Source organism: Tachysurus vachellii, chromosome 14 (assembly GCF_030014155.1).
Source record: "Tachysurus vachellii isolate PV-2020 chromosome 14, HZAU_Pvac_v1, whole genome shotgun sequence".
Lineage (NCBI taxonomy): Eukaryota > Metazoa > Chordata > Actinopteri > Siluriformes > Bagridae > Tachysurus > Tachysurus vachellii.
In genome coordinates, this window is record NC_083473.1 from 7,689,925 (window position 1) to 7,716,786 (window position 26,862).

At 39.0% G+C, this 26,862-nt stretch overlaps 2 protein-coding genes across 2 annotated transcripts in view; both read right to left on the reverse strand.

The window, feature by feature from the left end:
* ndfip1 (Nedd4 family interacting protein 1) overlaps positions 1-26,862 on the reverse strand; it is a 424,215-nt gene that overhangs the window by 257,854 nt on the left and 139,499 nt on the right. The gene's annotated exons all lie outside the window — the stretch shown is intronic.
* Positions 1,550-26,862, reverse strand: part of sh3rf2 (SH3 domain containing ring finger 2) — a 33,379-nt gene continuing 8,066 nt past the window's right edge. Inside the window, exons 2-10 of the mRNA XM_060886834.1 lie at positions 23,218-23,484; positions 21,377-21,472; positions 16,522-16,812; positions 10,239-10,360; positions 9,639-9,809; positions 7,671-7,927; positions 6,159-6,469; positions 4,883-5,169; positions 1,550-3,839 (exon numbers count right to left, since the gene is read on the reverse strand). Coding sequence (XP_060742817.1) covers positions 3,659-3,839; positions 4,883-5,169; positions 6,159-6,469; positions 7,671-7,927; positions 9,639-9,809; positions 10,239-10,360; positions 16,522-16,812; positions 21,377-21,472; positions 23,218-23,484 — 1,983 coding nt within the window. The 3' untranslated portion in view covers positions 1,550-3,658. The remainder of the gene's footprint in view (positions 3,840-4,882; positions 5,170-6,158; positions 6,470-7,670; positions 7,928-9,638; positions 9,810-10,238; positions 10,361-16,521; positions 16,813-21,376; positions 21,473-23,217; positions 23,485-26,862) is intronic.

Genomic DNA, 26,862 nt, shown 5'->3' on the forward strand with positions numbered 1-26,862 from the left:
TGCAATTGTATCATTGATTAACCATTTGGATGGACGATAACAACCTTCTGAGCCCACCAGTAGCCGCAACATGCAACCCTGGACCATATCTATGGGCTGATTAACCACTGATAACGTCCATTCAATCGAGTGCTAACATTCGAAGCGGGTGACAACTGTATAATATGTCTCTGTATTCTGTAGTATTACAATTTCTCTTCATTTTAACTTAAAAGCTCAAACCTGTTCCAGCATGACACGGTTGAAGTTTGTAGTGGGCGAACCCGAGTGTCCTGCACAGATCCCTGACTGTATCTCAACCCCACTGAACACCTTTAGAATTTACTGGAACACCCCAGACCACCTCACCCATCAGACATCTCAATACTCTTGTAACTGAATAAAAACAAATCCCCACAGCCCTGCTGCAACATCTAGTGGAAAGTATTTCCAGAAGATTGGAGTTTATTATACCAGCAAAGGCAGATTAAATCTGGCATGAGATGTTCAGCAAGCTCATATGGGAGCGATGCTCAGGTGTCCACAAATGTTTGGACATATAGTGTAAATGAACACGGTGTCAAACCTTGAAGAGTGAAAAAGCATAGAGCTCATAATCATAACTTCCTCTGAGCTGTGAGTTTTCCAAAGGTTTTACAGGAGACCTGCCATAGCCTAATGAATTCCTCAACATGGGCCACATGGCTTCTGATCAGCTAGATACACCAGAGATAAAAGCATTTGAAGCTTTTACAATCATAAACAGGACATTTTACTCAATATGGAACTTAACATTGCAGTCAGTAGAGGTTAAATAAAGCAGTTAATGTGGAAGAATGAGAACATGTTCTGTGCTTTTCTTGGTAACACTGTGGCCTGCTGCATTCTGAATTACACTCATGGATCCCGGACAGTAGAAAACAATCAGGCCACAGTGTTTGCTGTTTTTTTTTTAACCCTAGTTTGGGTAACCCTGTGCTTGGTTGACAAGAGTAGAACCCGATGTGGTCTGCTACTGTTGTAGCCCATCCTCTTCATCATCATCATGTTGTGGTTTTTGAGATGCTTTTCTGCTCTTACTGTACAATTCATGTAAGATTGGACCTTTCTGATCGTTCTAATAGTGCTTCTGATCTCTCGTTTTTGTTTTTTTTTGTATTTCACACTATACTGTTTCAACTGAGACTAAACTCTATATCAGTTAAAATAATCAGCCCTTTTGGCACTATGAATCATCCACGAGATCAGATGATTCTCAAATTCTGAGATTTGATATTTGTTCCGAGCTTCCGTTTAAAGTTCACATCTGCATGATCGGATGCATCATTCTGCTGCCACCCGCTTGGCGAGTATAGACACAAAGCTTCTTTAAAGAATCAACAAGACTCATCCAGCTTTTGATAAATCATAATTAGGGTTACTTAGTAGATCCACTGCAGTGTGCAGCTGGCTGGCTTTTACATAACAGACCTGATGAAGCTGTGCTACTGTATAAACTGATCTCTTAACATAGCTTTATACGTATTAAGTCCAACACATGGTTCATAAGAATTCCAAGAAAATAAAACAGTTTTATCACAGATAATTTATTTCTGTACTACAAAAATAAACTAGCAGGGGTTGAGCTCAATTCAACTGTGCCAGTTTTACAGGATTTACAGTGTTATATTAACAAAAGTATACCACGTTGACTGCATTTAAACAACAAGACCTTGTGCTCTGAGACAATCCATTATCCAGAACTGTGTCTCAAATCATATACATATTTACTCAAGTTTCATTACAAAGAAGAATTTGAGGGATGCCATTCCTCCGGTTATAAATAAAATAATACAATTAAGAAACAAATCCTTTTGGCATTTACGTAATGTCAAAGCAGTAAAATTGAAAAGTATGTAAAGTGCATGGTTATAGACATCCAGGTTGCCAGACTGGGCTGTTTCTAATCCTAATCCAAGTTATTAGTGTGCAGGTCTGGAAGTCTGGATTTGTCAACAGATCCCAGGGGTTTAGGTGTTAAATCTTAACAAACTAATTGCATTCTTAAAAAAAAAAAAAAAAAAAAAAAAAAAAAAAAAAACTACAATTCTCTCCAATTCAAAACCAATGGGCTTTCAAAAGTGTTAGAAATATATTTTTATATAATTTAGGTGCAGAGATTAATGCTGCAGTGTGCCATAGTTTCAGAAAAGGCAAAGTAAACAGTATGTAGCCCAAAAAATAAAATTAAACAAAAATATAAAAAAATAAAATAAAAAAACAGCTGTGGACTTCCCTTATACCACAACAATATTAACCCACCATCCATTTTGAATTGTTTGTAAGAATTATTAACAGTGTAAGTGTGTTTACATGGAGAAACGCTGATAAATGAAGAAGGGCTGTAATAACAAAAGCAATGGACAATATTTGCTGAATAAATTATATTTGCTTGGAGAAACTTTTTTTTTTTTTCAAGCACCATAAATCAGAAAGAGAGGAATAGATATCGGATCGAATCAAAATGTCTACCAGTGACAGAATGACAGCAGATTTCTGACTCCATTTTAAAACTGTAATTCAGTCCCTTCAGGATTTCTCAGATTTTTTTTATCATGTGTGATTGTTGCAAGCAAAAATACTTGATTTTTCCTGCAACTTTTTCTAAATGAGCCCTGCAACATGCAGAGAATTTGGTGCTTTTTTTTATTCAAACTATTGAAATTGAATTGAAAGCTGGTTATTGCTTGGAAAAAGCTTGAATTGTAATCACATGATTCTTCTTTTAAACTGCTACCAGTGAAGATACATATCTAATTACTTTCTATGATAGCGTTACAGCGTCACTCATGTCTGATGAATGTGAATCTCAGTCCTCTTCTGCTGATTGCTCGTGTATGACGCATCTTACCCCAAATCTGAAGAAAATCTGTGGTAATTCTGCCAAATTGCAAGGTCCTCCAAAATATCACAGAGTTTGCTTGATTTTGTGTTAAATGACTGCAATCGCAAAACCGCGAAATCCTGGAGGGACTGATAATTATTGGTGAGCTGTACAAACATAGCAATTATCAGCTCTCTACTCAATTCATTACCATATAGTGCATTTTAAATATGTGCAAACCTTCCATGTAACAAGCCAACATTCCTCTTACACACTAGAACATAGTATATACTGTACTTTAAAATATAAGAACATGGTGAATGAGGACAGGGGTCTGAAACAGCTACCCTTGTCCTCATCAATGTATTAAAATATCTGCATACTTTGAAGACCTTCATGACTCCAAAATAACAGAAGGTACATTATGTCCCAGAGGTGATGAATGACACAGGGTGAATTTGAGGAGGATCTGAGATGTGGGATTGAGGTTAGATTATGCATGCTGTAGACCGAAACACACTTAAATACATGAAGAGCATATTGCTTTGCTTACATACTGTAAGTGATTTGTTTTACATGGATCAAAAAGCAATACTGAAGGTGTTTTATTTGATAGTGGATTGTGAACACACACACACACACACACACACACACACACACACACACACACACACACACACACACACACACACACACACACACACACACACACACACACACACACACACACACACACACACACACACACACACACACACACACACACACACACACACACACACACACACACACACACACACACACACACACACAGGTTCAGGCAATTTTGTCCAATATATCCAGAATACTGTTTTGGAAGAGGCCAGTCACTCCAGTGATCTCTTGTTTCACCAGAACCCTCCCGTCTGACCGAGGCTTTTGGACCAACACGACCTCTCCCTCCAGCAGGTTCAGTTCCGCATCAGTCTTTGCATTATACGTCTTCAACATCCTGTGTCTAAAACAAGAGATGTGAATACAAATCATGAACCTCCAATGTCCAAACGCAAGATTGTGTTATAAAGTGAAACAGGTCTACATGTGCTGCAAAAAAATGCATTAAGTAAATTATCTTAAACAGCAAAACTGGACATATGAAGACTGTAAAAAGACCAGGAGATGTTTGCCTTGGAGTGAAACCTGATGTTGTCTGCTGCTATTGTAGCTCATCTATTTTCACACTGAGATGTTTTTCTGTTCAGCATGGTTCTAACCAGACGTTATATGAGTTACTATATCCTCCTTCCTGGCAGTTTAAACCAAACTGGCCATTTTCCTTTGTCCTCCAACATCCATAAACCATTTCCACTCACAGAAACGTTTTTTTTTGTTTTGTTTTGCTTTTCATCATCATTCTGTTTAAACGCTACAGAATGTTGTATGTGAAAATCCCAGATCAGCAGCTTCTAAACTTCTCAGCCCATTTGTCACCAACATCTACTGTATATCAAAAAGTCACAGAGACACATTTTCTTCATTCTAATGTTTGATGTAAACATCCAGTTATTTAAATTGTGCTTCTGTCACATGATTGGCTGTTTAGAAAAGGTATATTACTGTTATATATAATATTTAGACACCCACACATATACATAAACATATACATATATATACTTTTCCCCCAAAGTACAAAACATAGCACAATCGCAATTAGACCAAATTTTTTATCTAAAATGGATATTTACTTTAAGCTTAAGTTCACAATTTTTTAAATCATTACTTTCAGCCATCATAAACACTTCTCACGTTGTTACTCTTGTGTCAAAATGATGTAAACGTGTGAATTCCAAAATTGCCCTTAATCATTGTCTTTATATATATATATAAAGTTGGATAAATATCACTAAACATTTAGTAAACATTTAAAATTTGAACTGGACTAGGAGTGTAAATGTAAATGTATTCCCATTACAGGCTGCTGAATGGATATCTGAGATGTGGGATCAACAATGTAATAATGCATGGTCTTCCTTCTGGACCACACTGATAGCTTGTACTCACCTGATGGGGCTGGACGGGCTGTTGGCTGTGTACAGTTTTGTACTTAAAGGCAGAAAATCCCCACTGGCATTATTCTGACCATGACCTTTTCTTTGCATGATTGTCTTTGTGTCTTTAAGGACTGAGGTACTTCCATCTCGACCTATGATGGCTGACGGGTTCCAGTGCTCCAGAGCCATGGAGCTGCTCTGAGAGTTACCAGTGACCTGCGATCCAGACGACACAGACGACAACCTCGTTGTGGTTTGGGGGACGTCTTCAGTCAGGAACCTCACCGACTTCACAGGCTAAAAAAAACAAGCAAAAAAAAACACCTGATAGTCTAGGATCAGATTCTCAGTCATTTCTTTTAACAAAATTTTCACTTTCAGTTTCCATCCACTAGCTAGCTCTCCCCATTGCACTGGATGTATCATGTACTTCCACTTAAACAATCGACCTTAATAACTTTAATGGCACAAATAAGTCATTTAATCACAAAAAAGTCGACTAACAAGAAATAACTAATACAAACCTTGGAGAAATGGTTGTATCAGTTAAGTATTATTGCAATGGTGATTTTTATACAATGGATCAATAAACAAGTGATAAATATTGAGTGATATTTAAAAAAAAAAAAAAAAAAAAAGAAAGAAAAGATTGCTCTGATAGCAAAACAATCTTGCTGGCTAGCACATAGGGGTTTGTACACTGACTTCGCTTCTTCCTCTTCATATTCAAATGAGAAGCTTCCACATATTAAGGAGATTCTAGTCTGAAACAGTTACTACACTAGACTTAAAGTGAACTTCATGTGGTGAACACAGAGGAGAGGCATGAAGCCACAAATGATATGATGTACAGAAATATCTCTCAATGTCCTGTTCATACAGCATCTGCTGGATATTTTTTCAACCCTTCTTGGTGCGGCCCGGGTTCGATTCCCGGGCGTGACGCTAACCTAGCCACTGAAGAGTTGTGTCAGGAAGGGCATCCGGCTTGAAACATATGCCAAATCTAATATGCAGTGACCACGTGACCGGCTGTGCCGACCCCAAACAGGGAGCAGCCGAAAGGCAAAGGATAAATAAACAAAATCACTCTGTTATAGTAACATGTGATTATTTTTAACATTAATATTTGACCTAGATTATTATATTTTTTGACCATTTTATCTCATTAAAATAGTGTTTCACGATGAGATTACATTTTTAGATCACAGACTATAGACTAAGAACTCTTTTTATAGTGGACTATTGGGAATTACTCATTTAAAAAAAAAAATTATTCTGTTTACCTTCTCTGTGTTGTGCCTGTGAGTATCTGGTTTTATCAGAATAGACTGAGGAGCTGAGGAAGTCTCTTTCGGAGCCATGTATCTGGTATCTGATGGCTGGTAGGTACCACCACCACCACCACCACCAGCAGAGGGGGTTGTTCCTTCATAGGTCCAGTGCTGTGACCTGATGGGATTTGAAAACAAGCCATTTCTCTTCCTGGGAAGGACGGGAGAGCGGCCAAAGCCGTAGATCTGTCCCAAATCCTGAGGTGGAGGATGAAGGCTTGAACTGGTATTTTGGAGATGGTAGCTGCTATGCCGGAATGAGCCTAAAAATAAACCATGAAAAATAGAACAGCTTGAAATTTGAATGAATCTAAAATATACATAAAGAAACATTACAGCTTTATATTTGCTGGGGTGTAGAAGTCTGAGTCGAACTCGGTTGAGTTTTCACAATCGTTGGGATATCAAACAAATAAATAAATTTAAAAAATAAATAAATTAAAACCCTACAAAAAAAAATAAATAAAAAAATAATAAAAAATAATGAACTAGGCTTTTACATCATATTACTAAAGCTAACAGCCTAGGAGAGATTTTCCTTTAGTGTGCAGTAGAGCTATATTTACAACTAAATCCAAGGAACGGTACAATTTTCTGTCATTTGCAATAAGTTGTAATTATTTGGTGAGGTAGAAAAAGGATTCACAGTTTGAGTGACAACTTCTTATAGGACCTTGTAGATAAACTATGCTTAGGTTCAGTGCAGCAATTTTTGCACTGATATTAGTGGAGATGGTTTTCTCGGTTGGCTGCTTTTCTTTCACCGTCGAGTTTTTAAATCGACCTGCATTTATTGATAGAGTCATGATTTCTGTAACTTGCTCTGGATAAGTCTGCTGAACGTCATCAATCTAAATGTAAACAATTTATTTTTGAAATATCTATCAATGTTTTACTGAGTATCTACATAATTTGCTCAAACCTGAAATAGCATCATTTAAATATTATAGCAATTGAGTCTCACATGGTTTTCTTGATGGCATTACATGCTTTTTGGTTTAAATGAGCCACAGAAAAGTGCCTAAAGACTAAAAATGGTCGGTATGTTTTGTAATTTATATCTTAAGTCAAGTAAAGAGTCAGTGGGATCATCAAAGAAAAATAGCCAGCACATGATTAAACAGAGATTTCATACATACTGAGCAGCAGATGGAGATGATATCAGATATCAGAGTGTCAAAGAAAATATCTGTTCAAATTCTAAACACAAACCAGGAACAAGGAATGTACAGTATAGAGCATTTAAGTAACTGCTTTCAGAAATGTCTTATACATAGTTTGTTAATTGCAGTGCTAAAGAAATATTTATAAACCCCCCACACATTGAATGTGAAAGAAGGGTGTGCATACTTTTGCACTCAACCGTATGTCTAAAACACGTTTCTACATACTGCATGTGTATGAACCTCTACTACAGTTGTTTTCCCATGACCCAAATGGCTGCAGCGTGCTGATATTTCTCACCTCTGTGTGAAGTCTGGAAGGCTCGTTTGACCGTGTCCCAGCCCTGCTTTCCCCCTGCCTGAGGACATTTCACTGCACTGGCAGATGCTACAGCTGCCTGTGGGGACATGGCACAGACTGGAGCAGCCACTTCAACCTTTACTTTATCAAGAGGCAGTGGTGCAGCTTGGAGATTCTGGGGCGTGTATCTCTTTGCTGATGTGATGGCAGCACTGGGAACAGCAAGCTTTGGCTGCTCGACAAACATTGCAGAGGTTCTGTGAAAAGCATAAACACACCATAAAAAACTTCATATCTGTTTTTAATTCTTTAATCAACTTTTATGATGTTTAATACATTAAAATGCACGTGTATCTATGTGCATGTGTGTATTATATTCAATTTACTGCATTGTTGATTCTCTGCACATACGTAAGAATTGCACTCGTCTTTAATACTTTGCTTAATAACTGTGTAAACTATGACGTGACAGTAGATCTGAAATGCCTAAAGCAGACACAGGATAAAAGACAACAAAGATGCTTTTTCTAATATGTAAAGGCCTCACAACCAATCTCACAACTGACCACACAACAATCTTTAAATACTTTACAACATCATAAACTGCACCTTTAACCTACACTTCTTATCAATATTCAGTGTTGTTTACATCTACCCAAGCCTCCTCTTTACAGTTTATAGCAATACAAATTTATTTTGAATGTATTTTATCGTCAAAAACTTACCTTCACATTGTGTGTGCGTGTAAATAAGGGAGTGAGGGAATGTTAGACCCAGTAAAAATCACATTTGTGCTTCATATTCAAGCTTCTTATATCATAATTTATGACTGTTTAATAGAGGAATTTAGCTGAGCCTATAAAGCAGGCTCATGTCGGTAACATAGTCTTATGACTATTGATTTTGCTGAGGCAGGAGGACATTAATAACATATAGCCTCAAACAAAATGAATGTGAGTCGCTATCACACTTGATTTACACCATATGAGATGGGCAGTTAAAAGTATACAACACACAGCCTAGCAGCTTGTTTTGTGCTTATAGTAGAACACAGAAGAAGCTACTGTCAACCAGGCTTGTCAAGTTTCTGCAAAATTTCTATACTTACTGCATCTCAGAATCCACACAAAAGACCTGAAAAATTTGGGGCATTATTTGTCTCGTTTTTGTCAGGCTTTGCATGTGACGTGGTAGTCTAGTGGTTAAGGTGATGGATTACAGATCAGTAGGTTGTGAGCTCGAAGCCCAGGTCCACAGATGCCACTGTTGGGCCCCTGAGAAAGGCCCTTAACCTACTGTGTCTACCACATGCCGTAAATGTAATATTACACCCTTTATAATCAACATCTTCTTGTTTCAGTCTTTGCAATACAGAATAGAAATAGAAATAGAAATAATCCTGTACATCATAAACTGAACTGTTTGCGGAAATGACTTTGCATTTAATTCCAATTATTTGCTATAAAACACGATCTTGGTGGCTGTGGAGTATTTTTAAATACTCCAACTCATTATCTTTCCTATTCGCTTATGGTTCTCTACTGAAAATGTTCATAGGACCCATAGGGTCTCTATTAAGGCTTGTTTGAGAACTAGGTGTAATAATATCTCTGAACAAATGAGGGCATGAGCAAACTACAAATTACTGGAGCATAAACTTGAGTGTCTAATAGAAAACTATTATTTAAAATAATTAGTCACTTAAAAAAGTCATTTGTATTTATATGGAATCTATAAAGACACTTGTTGAACTGCTGATATACTGCATATGGTGCAGCTTTTTTTTCTATTCATGCAGCAAAATGTAAATAGACACTTGTTAGCAGAACACATCGGGTAAACACACCACACCAAAATAAATGTGTTTAGTATAACCATGAAGACGAGTAGCCGTTGCCTGGATGTCTATGATGGACGGTACAATGGTATAAAATGCCTGGACAGACAAGTAGGCAAACAGCGTCTTACCTAAGCACGGGCGTGACGTAGTTGGCAGGCAGGATTCCCACTTTGCCAGTCCTGAGAGAGAGACCTCGTAACCAGCCCTCCTTAAACTTCCCGTAAACCCCTACCATCTCGCCTTTGCTCAGTTCCAGCTCCTCGGGGCGATGGGGAGTATACGAATACAAGGCAGCGCACCTAGAGCAGGAGAAACAGTTACATCCGTGCACTTTTGTTGTTTTGTCATAAGAAAAGCTTGGTGGATTCGCAGTTAACAGATTTCCACGATACCGAGTCAAATGAGGTCTGTCATCCAGTGAAAGCCAGTGGTGGCTTAAGGCTCTGGGTTGTTGAGCAGAAGATCAGGGTTCAAGCCCCAGCACTGCCAAGCTACAAATGTTGGGCAACTGTGCAAGGTCCTCATTTTGTATTAAACAAAAAAGCCCTCATGATATCACAAATGCTTTAAGATTAGGATTAGCTAATCTGGGTTGCGGACATATAACTTCGGGACTTGGAATATTTTACCACCTGGATTTGGGATGGCAATCTGTCTATAATCTAGAAACTACGAACCAAATCAGGACTCTGAAACTTTCAGGAAAACAGCAGAGTCGAGACACTTACACACTGATAGACAGTTGCTGGATGGGGGGATGTTTGCTCTCTGCCTGCGAAGGGGAAGCCTGAGGGTTGATGAGGGCCATGGTGATTGTTGGAGGAGCTTCGCCGTTCATCTTTTTTTCGCCCTGTGGGGAAAAAATAGAGATAGAGATAATATATCTAGCAGCCTGAGAAACAAATATCATGCGTCACTGTTAATAATTCTGCCTACAAAAACAGCTTAATATGAAAATTTTGGATTTTGGCTAAAAGTGATGATGGACAACGACTCTCAAAATGACTGCGGTTCTCCTGCTCCGTCACATCATCATCGTAAGCAAGAAACACCCTGTGTACACACGACAGCAGATACAATTTTTAAAATAGTCGAAATAACCTAATAAAAAGACAAGCAGTTTCACTGAAAGCACTGCCAACTTCATGAATTATTATTTGAAGAATTCTCTGTTAATTTTATGTAATACCACAGATCACAGATCAGTCTACAGTAAGTAAAAGAGACCATGCAGAGATCGTGTCTGAAATCCATTAGTGACTTATTTCAGGTGATGAGACAGAGCTGATTAAATTGAGAACTCGTGTCATTCTTTAAAACGTTGCGGTGTATTAATTTTTTCCTTTCATAAGCAGATTAGAAGTGGTTAGAAGTGGAGAAGTACGCAGGGGGTTTGCTTGATCGTGAGCTCTGGGTAATAGTCAACCAGATTAAGACTTCCAAATGAGATAAATCAAGAGAGGAATAAGATTATCAGCACATTCAAGGATTCATGACCTTAAATTCAATGTTAAACTCTTTTACACAATCTGTTTGGACTAGAACTGCTAGAACTATACCTGAGAACGAGATACCAATGTACAATGTACAAGAAGAAGAAGACGTATTCTCTTTTTTGAAGGATATATTAAGCTAAATGTCAGAATCTGACCATGTGAAGGGTTTTTGCAAAACGCCCGACAGATATATGGATGATTTAGGTCCAGAGGCAATGTAATGCTTGTTAAACTGATGTATAAGCTCAAGATACATTTGTTTAAAATACTAATAAAGCCTAGACTCTTATCTTCTCTTATCTTTAACTCATTCTTTAAAAAGAGTTGTATGATTCAGCAGTGTGAAAAACACTTTCCAAACCACACCAGCCCTTCCAGTATCACATGATAACAGTGAAATAATCAGACATTAACCACCATACTATCAGAATTATTAATAATCCCTCAGTACAAATCAATGCTTCTGGTTCTCTAATATATAACTGGCAAAATATTCCATGCACACACCTTTATATGTGACCTGTGACAATTCATTCTTTTATCCACAAGAGGAAGTGTTTAGTTACATAAGAAAACACTTAGCATGTCAGTGACAGCTCTGACTCAAGGGAACAACCCAGAGTGTGGCTTCTCCTGAGGTGTAAACTCTCATCAGGGTTAAAAACAGTGTTTGAGTCATGGGTATTTTTTTCTAGTGACTCAGACCTGAGCCGCATATTTCCACACACCCCGGCTCTATGATGATGGTTGCAATGTTCCTGATGCAAGCAGGAGCTAATCTGATAGCCTGCCTGTGCTTTTCACAAGATCTTGCATCATGTCATTATGTGTTATTGCTTGTGCGATTTGCTTTGCGGTTACTAAAGTAATGCTTCACGACGTGAAAGGGCTTAAAGAGGAAAAAGGTGTAAAAGTTCACCGAAGCTGAAGTAATCGCAGTGGAACTCCCGGTGCTTCCAACGTTGAGAGGAAAAAGAAAAAAAAAAAAGACACTTGCGAAAGGGGAAGGAATGATAATGATCTTATTTGACTTTCTTTTGAAATGAACTAGAAATACAGGATCTAAAAATGATCTCAAACACACTGGGCTTTATGTTTTCAGACAATAAATCAAATTGAGCCTTTAGCTGAAGCTCAACTTATGAAAAATGAGTGATTTCTTGATCAGAAGTGACAGACAGTAATGTGGTTACAGTGTAATCCGAAGAGACCCAGATAGCCTCTTAGCCACATGCCATGTTATACAGATGAGCCTCCAGACCAGATGTTGTTTGTACTTTGACCTTTGACGTTCTACCTCTAATCAGTCTGTGAATATGTGCGACTTTAGTGCACACACACACACACACACTTCATTAACAGCAACAGCATTTGGTGCAGGTTCCAAATACATTAGCAGCATGATAATTATACATACCAATTAATAGTAATAATAATTACCAGAATTAAAGTTATATTATATTTGGCATGCTGGCTATTCTAAACTACCTTTAGGTGTGAAATGGGTGTGTGAATGCGTGCGAGTCTTAACAGGTCACGTAGCCCGATGTGAAATGCTTATTATTTATATAATAGTTATTGTTTCCATCCAGAAGTTAATTATTTCCCAGTAACTGTGCATCCCTGCTGGTCCAGTGGCCAGATCCTGAGCTCTCAGAGCTGCGAGCTGGGCTCGATGCCGGTCCTAAGCCCAGATCAAATGGGAGGGTTTCATCTTAAAGGGCATCCAGGGAGCAGACGAAGGGCAACAGAACTGTACATTTTATGCATTTAAAGTTACTGCTAAAGGAAATCTTAAATTTCGTAGGTTTAACTCTGACTGTTCCTAATTAAAACTGACATCGTTATAAAGAAGCCATAAATAAATATTTACACTGTGGTTATAAATGATGCATTTCAAAATTTATCCCTAAGAGGTGACCGTAGCATGGAAATACTCCTGAGACAATATGAGGAAGAAACCAAATGTTAGTTGTACGTCTGCAGTATTATCAGTATCAGTATTATAATGACTCAGAACCAATGAAAAACCTTCTGACCGCTCAGTTGCACATTCAACAGCCCTGTTATCTAATGTTCCACTATACACAGTGTATATACATGAAAACCACCTGCCTAACATTGTAAAGGTCCTATTGTGCCACCAAAACAACTCTAATCCTTCAAGGCATGGACTGCATAAGTCCTCTGAAGGTGTGCTGTGGTATGTGGCACCAAAAAGTTAGCACCAAAAATTCTGTAAGTTAAAAGGTGGAGCCTCCATGGATCCATCTTCCAGATGATTGATCAGATTTGAGATCTGGGGCTGGAAGGTCAAGTTTGAAGGCCAAATTTGAAGGTCAAGTCAAAAGCTTAAACTCACAGGCACTCTGACCAGCCTGCAGCTATGCAACATCATATGCAGTAAACTTTTGGTGTCTTCTGACACCTTTTTATTATAGCCAGGGTTAACATTTTCAGTAAGTCAAGTCAAGTCAAGAAGCTTTTATTGTCATTTCAACCCTAAATAGCTGCTGCAGTACACAGTGAAAACGTTTCTCCAGGATTATGGTGCTTCATAAAACAAAGACAGAGCTAAGGACTTAGTAAGTTAGTCCTAGCCACATAAAGTGCAACTGTGCAACCTGATGCAAACAGTGCAGGACAAGACAAGCAAGACAGAAAGACAGTGCAGGACAAGACAAACAAGGCTGTAGCAGTGGCTATTCTGTCGGATTGGACCAGACGGGCAAGTCTTCACACTGCACATGCAACGTTTGGTGTCCATGACCCTGTCGCCGTTTCATGGTTGTCTTCCTTTGTACCACTTTTGATAGCTACTAACCACTGCATACCGGAAACACCCCACAAAACCTGCTGTTTTAGATGTCCCCAGTTTTCTCTTCACCACAACTTGTCAAAGTCTCTCAGATTTTTACACTTGCCCATTTTTCCTGCTTCTAACACATCATTTCTGAGAACGGACTGTTAAATGATCTGTTGGACTGGACTGTTCTGCCTAAATGATCCCACCTTGTAACAGGTGCCATTGTAATGAGGTAATCAACGTTCTTCACCTGTCACTAGTTTTATTGTCCGACCTTTGCATACGGTAACTACTGTATGTATAACTTTCAGTGCTAGTCACATGATACGTTGAGGTTTATGGGTAACTGTTGGTTGGAATCTGAAAAGATTGGTATTAGACCTATTCTATGTACTCAGTAATGTGGTTTGAGAAGAACGACTGAATAATAAGTGCTTAACAAGTACTTACTGTAGAAAGGTAAGGATTTTTATTTTCTCTCTCATTCACCTGATCCCGGTCTGACATCTGTCACTTAATGGCAGTCGGAATGAACACGCTGTAGTTATTTTTGCACTACAATAGTTAAAAGCCCTGGGAAAACTGGTATGTTTTAAGGTGAGTTTTTGAGAGTCTCAGTGACTCAGGCGACAATTTCACAGCTTAGTGGTGCAGAAATGAAGCCCTGCCACCGTTTTCGGGTTGGAATCTCGGCTGCGTTATGTGGAGATCATGACCAGGGCTGCCGAATACAGTCTCTCTCTCTCTCTCTCTCCCTCTTTCTCTATGTGAGGACTGAAGGAGAATTTGCATTAGAGGAGGCGTGTGTGGTCTTCAGCCTCCTACACTGGTAGAGCTGACATGCACTACGTGAGAGTCAGGAAGTAGGTAAGAAGAGGACTAAAATAGGAAACATTGTATTTGAGAAAATAGAAATAAATGTGTGCGTGTGTGTGTTGGAGGTTTACACAATAATAGAAAAGTGTATAATGATGCTATTTTATTATCTTTGTACCACAACATTAACCCTAATTGGCTAATTAATAGCATGCATGATATACAAACAATATTAAATGTGCAGTTTGTACCACTTTTACTAGGTAATAATATTTCATACTGATTTCTAAATCTATATTGGTTTGTTCACTTACTGTTTACACTAGAACTGTACTAAAATCTGAATCATTCAGATGCACCTCACAATGTTTTCTGGGCCAAAAAACAGCCACACCTCCATCCCCTCCCTCATAAGAACTGTAACACTCTTGCTTAAAAAGCGATCATAAAACATACTGAAATGGCTCAAGCAAAAACAAACAAACAAAAAAAAAAAATAATAATAAATATTTTTTAAAAAAAAGGAAAGAAAAACAATCACACAGAGCACAGAAATGTCTCGTCATATTTTCAACCCTGATAATATCTAGATTTCTGAAATATTATGTACTACAGTATACGAACAGTTTTAGGTACAGTTTTAGGTGCAGTTTGTATCACTGGCACAAGGTCATAATATTTATACTGATTTATGATTTATATTGAGTTGTTTAACTGTTCTAAACCATATCATTCAGATCATCTCACAATATTGCCACGCAAAGGATCTGAATACCTGAGACTTCTATTTATTTTTCTGGGCCAGAAATCATCTGCACCCCATCCTTTACTTCCTCAGGCCTGGCGTGCCTTTGCATAAAAAAGTGATCATAAGGCATATTGAAATGCACGGTATGCAAAAAAACATTATAGACTGCTCCTTTAAAAAAAAAAAAAATTTGGAGTAGCAACAGTAAGACATAAAGGTTGGTGTATGTTTCAAAGAGGGATGAAAGTAAGCATTATTCAGAGTACGTGCACATCAAATTTGGAGGCAGCGTGAATCCTCTACATGTGATGATGGGCTCTGTAATTGCACAATCATCTATTAATGGTGCGCCCCATGTATGAGATGAAGGAGGGAGGGATGGAAGGAAAGAAAACACAAGGAAGGGCGAGAGGAGGGAGTCACTGCTCAGGCGGGAGAAATAAGCCTTTCAACCAGATAAGAAGGGGGTGTTGCATAACCACATGAGTCATGAGAGTACAAAGTAGCAATAGAGAAAAGGAGAATTTTTTAGCTCCATGAATAGGAAAAAAAAACACAAACAGTGCAACATATCATATGGTATAATGAAATATCTTTTTTAGGCATGCTGCTAGAAAAAAAACATAACAGTGAAAACTGTTGAAACCCAGTTCTTATGCAGCGCTGTTGATAATTCAGAGCTTATCTTTAAGGCGAGTTAAAAGGCCACTACACACACCAAGTTAGTGTTTAAAGCACCTGGATTGGATCTGAATTTCAATACAACATAAATAATCACAGTTTCAGTTCATAAAACAGACTTAATGTGATGTGTACTCAAAACTATGCTTTAGAAAATGATCTACTTAATGTGATCTGGAGAATAAAGTAGATTTAATGAGCCTGAGCGTTTAATAAATAAGTAGCTACTCGCTCGTCGTTTAACAATCGGCATTGTGTAACAATTCATTATAAATGATCTTTGACCATGCGGATTGCATCTTTCACACAAATAGTGTAGTGCTAAACTGAAAGGAAGACTCTACCATGCTGAAATTTATCGCATGCCAAAACAGCATTGTAAAAGATTTAAACGTTTAACTAACCAAAACAAACAGGTGGCTTACTCATTCCCACACAAACTCTCTCACACACTGCTGTCTCACCTTTGACTGGCTTCTCTGAGCACTGCCAGACCGTTTGGAGACGGTGGAGAGTCGTCCGGGCTTCGGAGGAGCGCTAGAAGCTGTTAAGCTTTGGGTCTGACCGTGGTTCAGAGTGTTCAGGACGCTGACATCGGGAGGCCTGGTAGCACTCGCCTGCGTCCTAAAGAGTCGTCTTTGGCTGTCTGCATCTAGGCTCAGCCTCCTGCTGCTCCCTCTCGCGTTGCGTGGGTGAAATTCTGCCAAATCACTCGCCTTCGCACTCACCAGGAGTTTAAACGCAGTCGGATTTGGCTTGAGGAGGGGAAAAAAAAGCAGGGATGTTAACAGCAGGCAGAGAGAAGAGAGAGAGAGAGAGAGAGAGAGAGAGAAGAGAGAGAGAGAGAGATGGAGAGAGAGAGAGAGAGAGAGAGAGAGAGAGAGAGAGAACGAGAGATGGAGAGAGAGAGAGAGAGAGAGAGAGAATGGAAATGAGTGTGCTGAGACAGCTGAGCTTCTGCCCAGGATGTTTCACCTGCTAAATCTCTATCCAGCATGAAGTTTGCTTTCAATAAGTAAGACGACAGCACAAAGCCATTAGTCACGTCTGGGTGAGTGCCCTGCTCTTTCTGATCTGCCCTGCTGTGAGTTTCAGAAGAGAGAGAGAGAGAGAGAGAGAGAGAGAGAGCTGCAGCTACGATTGATGTTCCCTCTCCCCCTACAGTGATGTGATGTGCTGTTATGCCACCAAACCAAAGGAAACATTACTGTGCCTTCACGGCTGGCTGGGCAGCACCGAGACGAAGTTTGCCAGGAGGACAGAGTGCAAGAAGACGACTGAAAAGAAGACTGAAAACTCTTTTATTTGGCTAACAGAGAATACAGTGAATAATTGATATGAAAATGAAGGTGAAAGTGCAGAATATCTGCTTTAATAATACCATTTACACCAGTAGACAGTAAACCATATACTGTACAGGTCACGGCTATTTCTTTAAAATAGATTTATCACTCTCTTGTTTAAAAATGCAAGTTGGATGTTAAAGGAGCAGTCTGCGATTTTACAATAACAAATCTTCCACCTCAGCCCAACCAACAATGACACTTTGTGTTTTTCTGTCTGGGGAAGAGCAAATTTCCAGGCCTGAAAAATTGAAATGTAAGATTGAAGCAAAACATCAACAAAGATCTACTGCATGGCTACACGGCAAATCAATAAGTTGATAATTTTGAAATATGATATGAAAACTGCTTAAAACAGGCAAATGCCAAGGTGAATTCCAAATCGAATGCACTACATCGTATTCACACTAGATGAAGTGCACCTCAAGTACCTGGATGAAGCACTTATTCAACCAAAAATAAAAAAAAAACACAAATGTTGAATGTCGGACTCTTCCTGCACTCGTCACTCGCTGCTTTGCTTAAGTAGAGGATGCGGCTACCAGGTGCTGACACTGGATGAGAAAAAGGTTCTAGATGCCTGACGACACTCTGGTGGACAAGAAGTCTTACAAATGTCCTTTAAATAAACCATTGTGTGATTTATTTTTCAAACTTCAACCATATTCTGCTAAAGCCAATGGTGTCATATTACAGATGTGACATGTCATTTGCCATCAACTTGGAAAGCTGTAGACATCAGTAGATACTGTCTAACTTTACTGGTGATTCCCTGATTTCATAAAATGCACAAAATGTCGGTTTCACAAATGTTTCGGTCAATAACAGTGCAATTTTTGCAACATCCTAGCCCTACAATAAGCTGACACAGTATGCTTTGGTTGACACTTGTTCACAAAAACTAATCAGAAAAATGTCAACAAAAACTAAACAGTGACTAAATGAGATTTCTCAAAATATATGAGAAAATGTAATAACATTTCCTTAATGAATAACTAAAAGACAAAAGTGACAGGAAGGGACAAATGGAGGATGGTGACGTTCACAGAGTTTATTATAACAAAATTAATTAAGGAGCACTACACACTGTACACTCGATCGAGAGTCAGTATAGAGAGCAGGGAGTGAAATGTTCCCAGAATACAGCCACACAACAGAGCTTCAGATTCTTCAAACAATAGTGTTGAATGTTGTCATAGGCCTAGGGCCAGTAGCATAGATATGTTGGGTGTGTCTCAATCAGCTCTCTAGCTCATAAATCAGTATATATTGTTCAGGCACTGGTAAATACTCACTACTCACTGGGAAACTGAGGACTTAATTGCTGGCAATGTTTCAATTGTTAGCTTAATCACAAGCATTTCTGTCATGGTACTTCAAGCAGGACCATAGGCTTGCTATTGGATTTCTTAAAGTCAGTAAATATTTAAAAGTCGTTAGACTAAAACAAACGATATATACTGTAGGATGTGAAATGAAGCAAAAACCTAACATACGTACTGTAATCTTTTGAGAGCTACAACAATAACAGGCTGCTTACACTTCTAGACAAAGTTGACTGAGATTTCGTCCACTATTTTTTTTGTTCAAGCTGAGAGGATTTAGAAAATATGCCGTCATTATCATTTAGGGAACATAGTGAGCATTGATTTCTTTGAGAGCAAATGTTCCAGTAGAAAGATTTTGCAGTTGAGAGAGAGAAAGAAAGAAAAATGCAAAAAATGGCCAACTTTCTGCCTGATCAGCCCCCTGACCACTGAACTATGGAGCTGATTGAGACACACCCAAAGACTGCAGAAGGGCAAGAAACTGCAACCTTGACATCCCGCTGACGCCAATCGACTCAATGTACCTGATCCGTTTTCCAGAACATAGGCACTCCAAATAAAAGAGGTATCCCATTTTAGCATGAGCCAGAACAAAGTAGTGTAGAGAACAAATATCTGCCATATCTGTAACTTCTGTGACGTTACTATATGTTTGTGAGAAATTATGTCAGTGCAATTATGCTGCTTAGTTTATCCCAATGAAGCTCTCAACTAGACTAGACTATTACTCAGCCTGCAGGTAATTTCTTGCTTCATAAAATGTAAATGTGATTTTTTTGGATGCAATCAATTTCTTTCTAATTTTACCATCCTCATAAGAGCTTCCTTTACTGGCATCATCACTTCTTTGTTCCTCTTACGGACAGACAATGATTACAAATTCCAGGTCTTAATGCCACATTTAGAATAAACACTAAACCTAATGGAGCAATAAAATGCAGCTGGACAAAAACAACAAAGCTGACACCTGACAAAGTTCTGTCTAGAAGATGAGCCTGGCCTCCTGGCTGGCTCACCTTTATCCAGCTGGCTCATTTCAGATTCTCTGTGTTGGACTGTAGAGCCAAGAGTCATGTCACTGTCCAATTATAGTGACAAGTACAAGCAACCGGGACGGTGTTTATATTTACAGTTTAATTATCTCCCTTTACACTGTCCCTGCAACAAAAAAATAAACATGTCTGTCTTTTATCAAAAGCCAATTTAAACACAAAGTGCATAACAAAACAAGACACAGCATTTTCAGTCAAAACATAAACTACTACATACACCAACGCTTGTAAGGCATTTACATGATTTGATTTAGCTTTATATTATACAGTCCTGGGAAAAAGTGCTTTCAGAGCAAGCAAGTATGAGAATATGATTTTTTTTTATATACTTTTATTATGCTTACCTTGATACTGAAATATGTAACCAATTTCGTATTAATCAATCTGGAACACTTTCTACGTTTTTATTGAGGTCCATGCGTGTGATGTTGCAATGAACTCTGCATGCTTGTATCCTTGTGAGTTTAATTGAAATTATTTTTGTATAACCCTTTTAACAGTGAACAATTTCACAAAGCTGCTTTAGAGAAACATGTATATAAATTCTGAATATTCATTCATTCATTTTCTACCGCTTATCCGAACTACCTCGGGTCATCTCAGGCGTCATTGGGCATCAAGGCAGGATACACCCTGGACGGAGTGCCAACCCATCGCAGGGCACACACTACGGACAATTTTTCCAGAGATGCCAATCAACCTTCCATGCATGTCTTTGGACCGGGGGAGGAAACCGGAGTACCCTGAGGAAACACCCGAGGCACGGGGAGAACATGCAAACTCCACACACACAAGGTGGAGGCGGGAATCGAACCCTGACCCTGGAGGTGTGAGGCAAACATGCTAACAACTAAGCCACCGTGCCCCCTAAATTCTGAATATAAATTTTAAATTCATAAATGTATCCCTAATAGGAAAGGGGTGATGTAGAAAGGAAAACTCCCTGAGATGTTATGAGAAAGAAACAGAAAAAGGAACTCAGACTCACAGTCTATTTTGTTGAGGTTATCAACTAACTGCATTGTTTGTGGTGGTTGCAGTCCTAAAGCAATCATAGCAATTGTAGTTGCAGAAGTCTTTGCATGCTCAATTCACTGCTCTTTTCTGGTGTTCAAACAAATCAAGACATGACCAAAGTCTCTGAAACTGCTCTAGGTGCATAGGATGACCATCATAATAATCTGCATTAAAGATCATTGTTAAATGTCATTATGTAATAATCAGACTAATTGTATCGTAAGTGGAAGATGCTGTAATTTGTCCTCTCAATACTTTGAAAGAGAAGCTTTTGATTTAAAAATAAAGAGAAAACCCTGATGATTTGTCCCAGCAAGAAAGGCAAAAGGAAGCATTTAAGCAAGCTCTCCATTTCATAATAACCTTCAAAAAATTTAGGTTCAGCATTTGTCTAGGGGTGTGGCTTAAATAGGAAAACCTATTTATGTTTGTAGTTAGGTATTGTATTTCCAATTTTTTATCTACCAGTTAAACAAGTTGAAAATAATCATTGCACATACAAAGCAAAGCCTCTTTTGAATAAACCTTCACCAAGGTTCTTAGATGTTTCTCAAATTGACAAACTTGAAATAATCTCACCTCTGTAAACTGCAAAGGAAAGATGCCGACCTTGTCTCCCAACTTCCCTTCACCCCAGTTCTCATCCACTCGCTTAATCACAGTGATGACGTCTCCCTGAAAACAACACACAGAGACAGAGCAGTGAGATGAGCAGTGATGCCTGTACAGGCACAGGGGTGTCCCTGGACAGCTTTACTTAGCTGTAATTACTCTGCGCTTGAGACATGATGTGTCTTTTGTGTCTGCAGGTCCCAAACCCCTTTCCTTGAACTCTCTTCTAAACCCATTTAAACCATCACGGAGAAGAAAAAAAAAAAAAAACCACACAAGAAGCTCTTTAATGGACTCCACAGAGTCACAGATGTTACATAACATCCTCTGAAACAGTCTCAGTGTGTGTGACTGTAGGGAAACTAAACCTAAATCCCATTACTGTCAAAACCTTACTCATTTATAAGGCACAAGTCAGCGGTGTATAAAAAGCATCATGCATTATTACTGAGGTTATTTAATACGCTTGTGTTCAATTAGAAGTTCTACCGGTACCTCTGTAAATCTCATTACATCCACATACATGCATCAAAAATTAGCTTTCAACTGATCACCAAGACCAAGAGCAGGGGTTTTCCTGAGTGAATAAATACCCACACTACAGCAGTGCAGGGTTTCTGGGTAGCAGGGAATGGAAGACTTACTGAAAAACAATACATGATACCTAATGAATAAGTAATGTATCAAAATCATATTCAATTAAAAAGTAGAATTCAAGCTTTTTTAAATTTTCTCGAGTATCACTAAGTAAGAATTTATCGTTTTAACTAATACAACTATGTTAGAGTTATGTTGTCCTGTGAAAATTAAATATTTGTCCAAAACATTGTATGTGTATGCTCATATACTGTGCACAAGAAATTCTACATAGTATTAATAAACGAATCAGAAGTTAAATAATCACATAAACAACCAATAATTACCGGGCCCTAGAATCGGACTTGCTGCCTAACCTGTGTATATTAGCTACTGGAATTGATGCTAGTCTAACCTAGCATTAGCAAAGAAAAACTAGCAAATTTGAGAAACTTTAATCATCCATCTATCCATTTTCGGTAGCCTCTACACAGGATTGTGGGGACCTGGATCAAACATGACTTTAGACTGGAAGATGAATCCAAAGTACCTGATAAAAACCCCTCTCAGAGAAGACTTCACACACACGGCGGAGGCATGATTCAAACCTCCAACCCCAGAGGTTCGAGCGGAAGCAAACACTCCTCCGCTATCATCAATATACTGAAAAGTTCAGAACTGAAGTCCATGTATTTACATTTACTGCATTTAGCAGACACCCTTATCCAGAGTGACTTAAAACTGAGCAACTGAGGGTTAAGGGCCTTGCTCAGGGGCCCAGCAGTGGCAGCTTGGTGGACCTGGGGTTCGAACCCTTGACCTTCCAATCAGTAGCCCAACACCTTAACCACTGAGCTACCACATCCAGCCATATTCGGACACTCACAGATGGCTATAGTGTGTGAGTACTAAATTGTTAAGCATGAAAAGATCACTTCAAAATATGTGAGTTTATTTATTTATTTTTTTGCCATGAACTTGATTAGATGCTCAATTTTTTGGATCGTCCCATATTACTGATGTGTACCCTCATTGGCTGCATGAGAGAAGAAAATACTTTTTGTGACTCATAAGTAATAAAAAAAGCTAAGCATGGTCTTCTTGAAAATGTAATCAAGCAAACACATAATTTCAGTAACACTCAATACACTCAGGTACAAAAATAAAGTCGGATTAATCTCATTAATATTTTTCACCCATATTAGGTACTGCTCAGAAAAGCAGACACAGACCTTCATGAAGGCCAGGCACTCTTTCCTGTCAACGGGGTCCAGTCGGCTCAGGTCAAAGTCGTAGAGAGCACGGCACAATGGCGCCGGCTGCGTTTGCTCGCTCAGGATCTGCACCATACTACTGGGTATAAGCCCACTGTTCCCTTTGATATCGCCGTAATACCAATTGTCATCCACTCTCCAGCGCAGGCCGACCATGTCACCAGATTTCATGGCGAGCTCTCCAGGTCCATTGCCTTGGTAGTCGTACAAGGCTTTAGCCAGCACCTGGAAAAACAAACACAGATAAGGTGAGTTTCAAAGATTTAGGAATGAAAGGCTTATATTGTCCAGTGTGAAAAGGTTACCGTATTTTCATATTTATATCATTAATCATTAACATCAATGTCAGTGTTTCCCGGTGCTAGGCTTTCTTACATATTTTCCTTATTAACTTGTTTGCTGATCTGAGACAAACAGTCTGTTACACTGCTTAGAACATCATGTTACTGCTGCTGTTGTTCTGTATAGATAATATTTACTTTTTATTCCCTTAGTTTTTTGTGTTTTTATTTTATTGTTCTCTGCTTATTGCCTTACATCAAAGAGTGACATAGAGTATGAACACTAGCTCCTCAGTGTTGATTAATATCTTAAGTTATACATGATTTTAGTGTGATATAAATGAAATTCTGTTAAATAAAATCTTTAGAGATTTACACATTTGAAATTGTTATCTAGTGGATAAGATGTTGAACTACTGATTGAAAGGTTGTGAGTTTGAATCCCAGGTCCACCAAACTGCCACTGCTGGGGCCCCTGAGCAAGGCCCTTAACCCTTAACTGCTCAGTTCTATAAAATTAGGTTAAAAAAAACACAGTAAGTCACTCTGGATAAGGAGGTCTGCTAAATGGCGTAAATAGACAGGACAGGTCTTTGTAAATTTGCTGTGTAGTTAACAAGCCGTTTGTCAACTACAGATTTCTGCTCATTTTTCATTCAATTCTATAAATATTTATAAATAGTAGTAACTGTACTAATCTAAATAGTATTTCTGACGATACCATTCAATTTGTCCTGAACAGACTTTTCTGACCTGTTTGATCATGTTATCGGTCACCGTTTAACTACTGTATACAGGACACGTGGTGATTCAGCGACTGTACAAAGCACAAGATACTGTATGAGGTTTACAATGTGCTGTACAATTTCTGATTGGATTTCTGTTGCTAAGCATCAAACGGAACCGTTCAGCCACGTAAATTGGTATTGTGAAAGCTGTCATGTGGACCGAGAAGCACAGAAAGATACCAAACCCGAGACCACCTGCAGGAGGTGGTGTGAGTTCAGCTGCACTGGAAATGTGCCACGATTTCCTTGAATCTGTACACAACATGAGCTCAGGTCTGCACATGTTTAGGAAGTAAAGTACCTGCATGTGTGTTTTGGTCTATGATGATGAAGTTTCCATAGAACACGTGTAGTGTGGGAACATTGTGGGAAACAGAAGTGGTGAGGAGCCTTACCGCATATAATAACAGCACCAAAATAATAATAATAACGTGTTCTCTGTGCATGTTTGCAATGACATAAGACGAACCCAAATGCATCAATTAAATCTGAAACCAGCCCAATGGTGTGGAGACCCCCAGGAACACTCACTCTCTCTCTCTCTCTCTCTCATTTTCTACCGCTTATCCGAACTACCTCGGGTCACGGGGAGCCTGTGCCTATCTCAGGCGTCATCGGGCATCAAGGCAGGATACACCCTGGACGGAGTGCCAACCCATCGCAGGGCACTCACACACACACTCTCATTCACTCACGCAATCACACACTACGGACAATTTTCCAGAGATGCCAATCAACCTACCATGCATGTCTTTGGACCGGGTGAGGAAACCGGAGTACCCGGAGGAAACCCCCGAGGCACGGGGAGAACATGCAAACTCCACACACACAAGGTGGAGGCGGGGATCGAACCCCCAACACCGAACGTGCTAACCACTAAGCCACCATGCCCCTCACCCCAGTCACAGTCAAATTTGGACCTAGTGTGAAAACCACCTTCTGTCGAATTTTCATCACAGTGACTAAACATTATCTAAATCATAAAACAAAGTTCAGAAACTTTTGATTGACTTTGTAAATTTTCCAAGTGCTTGTGGTGTAATAATTGATTCCACTGAATGTCTCTCGTGTCGAGAGAAACCCAAAGCTCCTGACCTGCTTCTTAAGCCGACCTGAGCCCTGCTGCGGCACGGCTTTGTTAACAAGCACCCAAGAGAGGTGCTGGGCACAAATACGCAGCGCTCTCACAATGTTATAATGAGCACATTACAAAAATGCACCGAAAACAAGAAGCTTATCAGTGCAAGTCAGTCTGTGCTTTCTCTCTTATGTCACCGCTACACTGTGATTCAAGATAAACAAATTCAATGAAACACAGAACTTTTTTTTAATGACTGATTTTTTGGGTTAAGTTCAACGAGAAATATGCACGATCAAATTTCGATGCTTTTTTTGGACAGCTGAATAGTAAACAGATCTTAAAAACCTGTCAAAAAGGGAAATGACAGCAGTGAGGCTTTCAAATCTCCGGTTCAAAACTATATCAGCATTTTCACACCGTGTACAGATTGTGAATGAGCAGCCAGGCTAAATCCCGCCGGCGGTCTGTAAACAAATAAAATGAAACACGGTCCTTGATTTCTTGAGATATTTGTAGGTCAATTTAAAACTCAAGGTGCAACAACCTGGTTAATTTCTTACTTGTGCAAATAATCATAAAAAGGATTGTGCTTCTGTTCCTGTAGCCTTATCACATGATAAAATAAGTAGCTGAGAAAACTGATTTGCAAGTCCAGAAAGTGCTTCCTGTCAGACAATGTATAGATTCTTCTTTACAGATCCTGGGGGCAGAGCTTCATGAACATGGGTGGGAAGTTAAATAGTGGTGGGTTTAAGAAGCAAAAAGAAAAAAAATATTCAATTATCAAATCCACCTATTTAACTTTTAGGGCCTTTTTACACCTGGTCACTTCAAGTGTTTTCATTAGGCCACATAAATGCATCTTGGCGAATTGGATATCGATCCGATCTTTCTACTCCCGCCCAAAATGCAAATATATTTGACCTCATTTCCGGGGTAATTGAAATGGAACACGCTTTGGTGTATGCGGTTTTCAGAATGCAATCAAAAAAGAAGACGAAATAACTTGTTACGACGGTTATGCTACAAAAAACAGCATTTACTTTTTGCTGCATTTTTGCTGTTAGCAGCAGTGCATTTTAAGACCCAACGAGACACCAGGGTGAAAGATCACTTGTGAGTGACGTACTTCTGTTTGGGAGGAGTATAGCGCTGACATATGTGGCTTGAACAACCACATTCATTTACATGTCCAGTTTCATCTGAAATGCGTCCCAGACCACCTCCTGAAGTGGTTTGAACGATCGAATTTACATACGTCTCGAAAACGTTTCGGAGGGCATTTAGACCTGGTCTTTTTATGATCGGATAGCTATCAGATCGCAGAAAATGCATGAAGTGGCCAGGTGTAAAAAGCCCCTTAGAGAACTAATCTTACCTCATGCATGTTTAAATATCCATCAGTTTCTAGACATTCAATACATCATTGAACTTAAGGAAACAACTGGAAGCT